Genomic DNA, 9035 nt, shown 5'->3' on the forward strand with positions numbered 1-9035 from the left:
TTCATTCATTCATTCCGCAAACATTTATTAAGCACCAAAGCAGACCTTCACCAGTTTTGGACGACTCTGTCATGGACTAGCTGGCCATGAGGCTCAGTCGCATCTGGGGGCAACAGGGCCAAGTAGACAGGGGTGTCGGCTCCCTCCTCCACCGTCCTGGGGCCATGAGCCCCTCCCATGTCCGTCTTCACCCACCCCGGGCAGCATGCATTCAGCAGAATCCTGTCACCTCTTCTCTCCTCATCCAGACGCCGGGCCAAGATTCTCGATAGGACCGTGACCCCCAGCTTGGACACCCCATAAGCCGAGTTGGGCCAGCCTTCCCTGTCATGCACTTCATTGTTTGCGTCCTCCACAAACTTCTTCATGAGGTCCACCAGGTCCTCCTCCGTGAGCGTCTCACACTGGAACTTCTTCTGTAGATCTGTGCTGCAATTCTCAAGCGCTTCTGAGCCCTCTAAACTACTAACATTCACCACCCTGCCTGAAACAGAACAGTAGAAACACGGAAGCATGTCACACATAAACAATACCCTACATGTAACTGATTCATACGGCAGATTTAACTGCCGATCAAAAAAAAAAAAAAAGAAGAAAGAAAGAAAGACTCTAGAAGGCACCAGTGGGTTTTGACCTTATTTCGTGCTTTCTTCCCCCAAAGGGAAGGATGCATTCCCATCAGCAACAGGGGCTAGAAAGCAGGTGAGGAGGAGGTAAGTCTTTAGTGAAATCACCAGGTGCTTTTATAAAGACATCCTTCGGCACCCACAAACACTCCAGGTGCCTGTGAGCTTGCTTTCCTAGAGACGGCACCCTCACCCTGAGGATTAAAGCTATTTCTTGGTTTGCACAGTTTCCTAGGGCCAAGGGCAGCCACCTCTTTATTTCCAAGTACCAGAAATCAGGGTGAGGTAATGCCTTGTCTATCCTTAACGATGGCTACTTTCACACGTGGAGTGGGTTGATTCTCCAACCCAGTTTTGATTTTCATCACTTTTTTTAGCCCATAGCCAAAAAGTAAATATAATGTAATTAATGAGTTAATATTCATAGTAACAACAACTCACAGCTACTAAAGACACTGTTAGGTCTATTAAAAAAATATGCAGGCCTCAAACTATAAGATAATTTGAAGTATTGGTGGAAATTCCCCAAACCAGTAAATGTGTTAATTTATACAGTTCATCCAACATCAACCACCACCACATTTAGGGAGTTCTTTTCTTACATATTATCTTGAATCCACTTACTGTGCATCCAACAGGATAATCAGATATATATTTTTTTAATTTATTTGACTGAGAGAGAGAGAGAGATCACAAGTACACAGAGAGGCAGGCAGAGAGGGGGGGAAGCAGGCTCCCTGCTGAGCAGAGAACCCAACGTGGGGCTTGATCCCAGGATCCTGAGATCATGACCTGAGCCGAAGGCAGAGGCTTAACCCACTGAGCCACCCAGGTGCCCCCAGATTTTTTTTTTAAAGTAGGCTCCAGGCCTACTTATGGAGCATGGAGCCCAACATGGGTCTTGACGGAACTTACAACCCTGAGATCAAGACCTGAGCTGAGATCAAGAGTTGGACACTTAACCGACTGAGCTACCCAGGTGTACCAGGTTTATTGGATTTTACTGCATTTTCTGAGTGGCATGCATTCACCATGGAGATGAGGCAGGAGTGGGGCTTTGTGGGGGGGGGGTGTAGTACATTCTACTGGATACCTTGTGGACCAACCCCACAGAGATGACCTCACTCTATCTTGGACAGGAGCACCTCACTTATCTCCAGGTACCTAACACTGTTCAGTAATTTTCTCCTTCTCTTGTAATACGTATTTCTTTACCAACTTAAAAAAAAAAAGATTTTATTCATTTATTTGAGAGAGAGAAAGTGAGCGGGGGTGGGGAGGAGAGAGAGAGAGAGGAGAAGAGGGGGAAAGGGCAGAGGGAGAAGGAGAAGCAGCCACTGCAGAGCAGGGAGCCAGACGTGGGGTTCAATCCCAGGACCCTGGGGTCATGACCTGAGCCCAAGGCAGACACCTAACTGAGTGAGCCACCCTGGCACTCTTTCCAACTTTTAACTGAGAAATTTGAAACCTATAGAGAAATTGCAAGAATAGTTCAATCAACACCCAAATAACCTTCACCTAAGTTCCTCAATTATTAACATTTTGCCACATTTGCTTTCTCTTAACTGCAGACAAATATAAAACTTTGCCCTAAACATGTTAGCACAGATATGGTAACAAGAGTATTACTTATATAACCACAAGAGTAATCGTACTCAAGCCCTTTATCATGGTACAAAACTATTATCTAAAGCACAGTTCATATTCAAAGGACTCCAGTTACCTCCATAATCTTCCTTTTACAGGTTTCTTTGCATCCAGACTCCCATGTGGGATCATGGATTATTCAGTAGTCTATGTCTTTAGTCTACTTTTTAAAAAGATTTATTTATTTTTAAAGAAAGTGGGGGTTTGGGGGGCAGGGCAGAGGGAAAGGGAGAGAGAATCCCAAGCAGACTCCACACTGAGCGAGGAGCCCAATGTGCGGCTTGATCCCCGACGCTGAGATCAGGACCTGAGCTGAAATCAAGTGTCGGATGCTTAACTGAGCAGCCCAGGCACCCCTCTCTTTAGTCTATTTTAATCTAAGTAGTTAACAATGGTCTTTTTGAAGACTCTACGCCATTATTTGTAAACTTGGGTTAGCATTTTTATTTTTTAAAGATTTTATTTATTTCTCAGGGAGAGACAGCACAAGCAGGAGGAGGAGCGGCCGGCAGAGGGAGCAGCAGACTTCCTGCTGAGCAGAGAGCCCGATATGGGGCTTGATCCCAGGATCCTGGGATCATAAACCTGAGCCGAAGGCAGAGACTTAACAGACCGAGCCACCCGGACATCCCAGGTATGATTGTCTTATAATCAGATTCACTTCAAGAGGTTGGCCGGGAATACTACTACTACTACTACTTTGATGACGTGTTCTTCATTACTTTCTAAACGACTTTGTTCTTAATCACCTGGCTGCCACAAGGAATTGAATTCAAAAGGAAAAGGAGAAAAGCAACACCAATTACAGGAGCCACTCCGTGCCTTTGGTGGAAATGAAAAGCTTGTAAGAGGTGTCCTCTCTGATCTCAGGGGACACCTCTGGGAAAGGCCAAGGGGTGACTGTCTTTACAGCCAGATGGTTCCAATCAGCCCTAAGAAAGGCTGCACCCACACCCCTCTATGCTGAGGGCCGAGGGGGCCCACTGGTACAGAAACCACCCCTACCCTCATTCTTAGAAAGTGTGCAAGTAGCTCCCCCTAGTGGGCAAACACTTGATTAACCTAGTTCCTCAGAATCTTAAATGAGAAAGAGGGATGGCTTTCTTTAAAGATAATGTAACATTAAATAAAATGTGGCTTTTAAGTCAGTTTTGTTTGGGGGAGAAAGTGATTCTCTACCAACCAGGAGGCAATAATCCTCAGCTTTTTGCCCTCCAGGTGAACGCTGAGTTTTACCGAAAAATCACGAATATTCTCAGTGTGTTGTAAACCAGTCCACTTTGGGAATTGCTATTAGAGGGCTGTTTAAAGCCAGTCATCACTTGCTCTGGGTTGTTGCCTGAACCTCACCCTCCCCACAGCCACCTTTTATCTTTCAAAAAGGCTTTGTGTGCAATCATTTGGCGTTATGATCCTTCCCTTCCATGGAACTAATTATCCTGATTTGATTGAGGGGCGAAGTTAGGAAACCTGAATACTGTTTCCAGTTCTGTGACTACCTGTCTGTGTTCACATTTTTTTTTTTTAAGATTTATTTATTTATTTGACAGAGAGAGAGAGAGAGAGAGACCGACCACAAGCAGGCAGAGAGGCAGGCAGAGAGAGAAGGGAAGCAGGTACCCCACTGTGCAGAGAGCCCAATGCAGGGCTCGATCCCAGGACCCTGAGCTGAAGGCAGAGCCTTAACCCACTGAGCCACCCAGGCACCCCTTGTGTTCACATCTTTGTATCTCAGTTTCCTTCTCTGTAAAATGAAGACCCAGGAATGTAAGGTTTCTTTAATACCGTGCAGCTTTCAAATTCTAGGATTCTAAAGCCCCTTGAGAGAAGACTTCAGACACTTGGTAAAAGGCACACTTACAATGGAATACTATGCAGCTATAAAAAATAAAGCTTTCTGTCCTGATCTAGAAAGAGCCCCAGATATACGAAGAAAGCAAAGCAGCAAACTTTATACTTAATGTTCTCTTTGTGTAAAAAAGAGAGCAAAAAAATATGCATTTAGATTTGCATTAAAAAAATTCCACCGTGTGGGCATGCTTGGGTGGCTCCGTCAGTTAAGTGTCCAAGTCTTAATGTCAGCTCAGGTCTTTATCTCAGGATGATGAGTTCAAGCCCCAAGATGGGCTCCAGAGAGTCTACTTAAAAAAAAAATAAAGAAAAAAACAAACCTCCATCCTCTTGGCCCTGGGCACTCACCATCTTCATGCACCCGGACCCAAGGCTTTCTTCAGCCAGTACCTGCCACTCTGCCTGTTGAGTGGGAACTCAACCCACTAAGAAAGGATAAAGGGAATTGCCTGTAGAGGTCGGGAAAGGGAACTGGGCAAGTAGGGCAGGAGTTCCGATGCAACTCTCACCATGCATCTTGTTAGATTTTTTTTTTAAGATTTTATTTATTTATTGACCAGAGAGAGAGAGAGAGAGATCACAAGTAGGCAGAGAGGCAGGCAGAGAGAGAGGGGGAAGCAGGCTCCTTGCTGAGCAGAGAGCCTGATGTGGAGCTCGATCCCAGGACCCTGGGATCATGACCTGAGCCGAAGGCAGAGGCTTAACCCACTGCGCCACCCAGGCACCCCTCTTTTTAGATTTTTTAAGATATTTGCATGAGAGATCATCTTTCTTCAAAATGTTAAAACTGAGAAAAGCACATTTTTATTATGCAGTTATTTTAATTAAAAATGCATGCATAACAGGAGAAGCAAAGCAATTCTAGACACTGCTCCTTCTAGTCTGACTGGTTGTCTGAGATTTGGAAGCTTTTTAATGTATTATTTGTTTCAGGCATACAGATCTGTGATTCATCAGTCTTATATAATACCCAGCGCTCATTAGAACACATACCCTCCCCAATGTCCATCACCCAGTTACCTCACTCCTCTACCCCCGCTCCCCTCCAGCAACCCTCAGTTCGTTTCCTATGATTAAGAGTCGCTTCTGGCTTGTCTCCCTCTCTGGTTTCATCCTGTTTCGTTTTTTCCTCTCTTCCCCTAGGATCCTCTGCCTTGATTCTTAAATTCCACCTGTTAGTGAGATATATGATAATTGTCCAACAAAAGGACATTTCTCTTTTTTTTAATTTTTTAAAAAATATTTTTATTTATTTATTTGACAGAGAGAGAAATCACAAGTAGGCAGAGAGGCAGGGAGAGAGAGGGGGAAGCAGGCTCCCCACTGAGCAGAGAGCCGAAAGCAGAGGCAGACCCTGGGATCATGACCTGAGCCAAAGGCAGAGGCTTTAACCCACTGAGCCACCCAGGCGCCCCCAAAAGGACATTTCTAATAAGAACCACAGAGTTCTTCTTCTTAAGAGTCCCAGTTGCCTTTCTGGAGGAAGGGAGTCCTCAGGGAAGCCTTCTCTGCCCCCGTCACCCCTCCTCAACTATAGTCTGCTCTACTGGACTCAGTGCTCTGTGGTCAAGATTCTCCCTGTCCACGGTGCTTCCCACTGTGTCCCCAGCACCCTGGGTTAGGGTAGGCCCTCCAGTATTTGTGGAAAAAGTAATGAAAAAGTCATAAAGGTTATTGATTGAATAATGTGGGTAAGATATTCTGTAATAAACTTCTCTGGGAGGTTCTGCATCAGCTTGAGGAAGTGAAGAAAGGAACATGGGGAAAGTCATAAAAATGCTTAAAAAGAAAAGAAAAGAAAAGAAAGAGCCTTCCCTCAGACCCCCAAAGAAGCTAGGGTGGCCCCACAACCCGCGGGAGCTAAGAAGGACCCTCTGAGGCTGCTCAGAGGCCAAGAGGCCCTTGGGGACTTCCCGATTACTCTAGGGTTGAGTTTGTGACTTGGCCCTGAAAAGCTTTGCCATGTACATATGCCGTTTATTTTTTATTTTTATTTTTTAAAAAAGATTTATTTATTTATTTGACAGAGATCACAAATAGGCAGAGAGGCAGGCAGAGAGAGAGAGGGAAGCTGGCTCCCTAATGAGCAGAGAGCCCTCCCAAGACCCTGGGATCACAACCCCAGTAGATGGCAGAGGCTACACTGAGCCACCCAGGCGCCCTTACCATATGCCTTTTAAAGCTGAAATGTGCAGGTGAACGCTTAGGAGAAAACAGTGCAGTTTTCTGTGTCCCCCACACAGAGAAATGGCATCCCTAGGTCACTCCTGAAGGACAGCCCCACTGCCCACTTCTTGTCAAGGGATACAACTTGACAATCCACGTGGCTGGACTTACCATGAGGTTTTATTATCGGCAGTAATTCGATGCAGACATTTCTTGTGGCAAAAAAGTTTGTCTTCAGCGTTATGTCAGCTTGAATGTAGAAGGGTGTTGGATCGTCGGCTTCCAAAAAGAGAAGGAAACAAAGTCACGGATTACCCCCCTGAAATGTACACGACAAGCGCATCTTATCTCTAACTACAAGAAAAACAAGCTAACTTTAAAAGGATTTTTAAACCCCTAGGTCGGTAGTTCCCAAAACTTCAGGCAGGTCTCTGAAGCACCTGCAGGGCGGGTTAAAACACAGCGCTCTGGGCTCCACCCCCCCGAGTTGGGGACGGAGAAGGTCTGGGGTGGGGCTCCAGAATGTGCATTTCGAACGCGTTCCCAGGTGACGTGGCAGCTACTGGTCTAGCCCCACTTTGGGAATTCCCGGCTTTCCCGGACCGCTGTTCAATCAATCCTGACCGGGTATGGGACGCACCTCGGGATTCTGTTCAAACGCAAATTGTGATTCAGCAGGTGTGGCAGGAGGCCTTAGCGCAGGTGCCGCTCGTGCACGGCCCACCCTGGGGAGGGGGCGGGGGCTTCCAGCCGACGTGCGTTCCAGGAAGCGGAGCACCCAGCTACCAACCCCTCCACCGGCCGCCGGGGTCTGCTGCAGCAGGGGTCTGCCCCTTCCCGCCGGCGCTCGCAGACAGCCCGCAGGCTGAGCTGGAGGTGCGGATGCACAGCCTCGGTGAGGGGTCAAGGCCGGGGCGGGAATCAATCGAGGCCTCGCACTAGTTGTGTTTTGTCTCTTGGGTGTCTCTTCCCCACTAGGTTGGTAAATGAGGTTGGCCTATTTCTACCCCAGCACAAGGCAGCTCAACTAATTTTCTCCTTGGAGCAACAGAGAAAGTAACCTCCTCGACCTCCCCCCCCCGCCAAAGATGCTACTTAAAACCCCACTTAGAATGTATGTTTGATGACAACCCTAAGTGCCCGGGGGAGGGAACAAGGCTCGCTTCCTTTCTGCCTGAGCCTATCAAAGCTCTCCATTAAACAAAATCTCAAGTCCACTAACGTGCACAGTGCGCGCCCATCGTGTCTCCGCGATCATTTCCTGTCCCGAGCAGATGCCTCCGGGCATCTATGAATTCACCCTTTCAAAGAAAGCGAAAGCCTGAAGTGAGCTCGGAGACCCCTCGCAAAGAAATTTTTTCTCTTTTTTTTGCATTAGACAGAAAGCTGATGAGTTTAGCAGGGCGTGGCCCCCTCCCAGGAGGCCGGTTTTCTGGCACACTTCCACAGCAGACCGCTCGGGGAGGGCCCTGGGCTGCGCCCCGCCCGCCCTGCGCGAAAGCGAACGGCTCCGGCGACTCCGTGGAAAGCGAAGCAACCGCGCGAGGCCACTGCCGAGAGCGGACCGAGGAGCCGGCGCTGCGCTCCGCGGTCACTCGAGCAGGCGAGTGGGGGTTGCCTGCGGCTCTCTGCCCCGAACCCGTGGCGCGCCCGGGGACCCGCCCCCGACTTACGCTTGAATGCGATGCCCGCGTTGTTGACCAACACGTTGAGGCCCCCGTACTCCCTGCGCAGGAAGTCGCGCAGGGCGCGGATGCTCTGCAGGTCGTCGATGTCCAGCAGGTGGAAGCGGGGACTCAGGCCCTCGGCCTGGAGCTGCTGCACGGCCGCGCGGCCCCGCGCCTCGTCCCGCGCCGTGAGCACCACGTCCCCTGAGAACTGCCGGCACAGGTCACGCGCGATCGCGAAGCCGATGCCCTTGTTGGCCCCGGTCACCAGCGCCACGCGGCTGCAGGACGACATGGCCGGGGGAGGCACTTGGAGAGCGGACCGGGCTGTGGGCCACCGGGGAGCGCGCTGCAGAGACGCGGACACAGAGACGCCACAGAGCCCTGAGTTCTGGGATCCAGTGCTGCGACTTCTAGAGAACGAGGCCCCAGCCCTTGGTCCCTCCCCTGCGAGGAGTGGCGGTCTGTTCCCGAAGGTTTCGTAACGGCCCCCTCCCGGGCCCGCCCCTTCCCTGGAGCTGCGCGCTCTGGATCCCGCCCCTGAGTCGAGCGGTGGTCTGCGGGCGGGAGCGGTGGTAGTTTTTCCCAAAACCAAAGCCGATGGTGATGAGTCGATGGATGCTAGAGATGCATTGCATTTGGATTGAAAAAACTATTTTAGGAAAACCCCTAAAGGAGAAAAACAAGGGCTGAGTAATTTTCTTGGGCGTGCGCCTACCATCCACTGCAAAATGAAAATGTTTGCCGTTTCCTCAAATGCGGTGAAATTATTTAGACACGGCAACTGCTTCTATGGCCATAGTGACCTCTTTTTGCTTAAACTCAAGAAAGAATGAGAGAAAAAAGGTCCAATGAGTGGATTCACGGGTGGGGGTAGGGTTCATCTCTGGGTGTGATTCCCAGCGCGCCCCCAAGTGGGAGGGAGTGTTAATGAAGCTCTTGCTGTGTGCCAAGCCTCTTATTGGAATGTTTTTACTTAAACCTTACATAACTCCTGTGGGTGCCAAGTGTCTGAGTTTTAAGTTGTCCAAGGAGGAGGGATATCGATATATTTTTTCCTCCCAGTGAAACCTGTGCA

General features: G+C 49.0%; 1 protein-coding gene across 1 annotated transcript; it reads right to left on the bottom strand.

Moving 5' to 3' along the window:
* Nucleotides 1-8437, bottom strand: LOC101679204 (carbonyl reductase [NADPH] 3). Its single transcript, XM_004762133.3, has 3 exons — nucleotides 7964-8437; nucleotides 6462-6569; nucleotides 1-484 (listed from the first exon to the last, which is right to left on the bottom strand). Exons 1-3 carry the CDS (start codon nucleotides 8250-8252, stop codon nucleotides 48-50), a joined length of 834 nt encoding a protein of 277 aa, XP_004762190.1. The 5' UTR covers nucleotides 8253-8437; the 3' UTR covers nucleotides 1-47.
* Nucleotides 8438-9035: the final 598 nt, after the last annotated feature.

This window comes from Mustela putorius, unplaced genomic scaffold (assembly GCF_011764305.1).
Source record: "Mustela putorius furo isolate JIRA1106 unplaced genomic scaffold, ASM1176430v1.1 tig00000765_pilon_pilon_pilon, whole genome shotgun sequence".
Classification (NCBI taxonomy): Eukaryota; Metazoa; Chordata; class Mammalia; order Carnivora; family Mustelidae; genus Mustela; species Mustela putorius.

What these genes read in the sequence shown, in the direction of transcription:
- LOC101679204 (XM_004762133.3), bottom strand. Translation starts at nt 8,252, where the DNA reads ATGTCGTCCTGCAGCCGCGTGGCGCTGGTGACCGGGGCCAACAAGGGC. An exon ending in CGCGGGCATCGCATTCAAGC is followed by an intron (nt 6,570 to 7,963) that starts GTAAGTCGGGGG and finishes TCTTTTTGGAAG; the next exon opens with CCGACGATCCAACACCCTTC. An exon ending in GCCGATAATAAAACCTCATG is followed by an intron (nt 485 to 6,461) that starts GTAAGTCCAGCC and finishes GTTCTGTTTCAG; the next exon opens with GCAGGGTGGTGAATGTTAGT.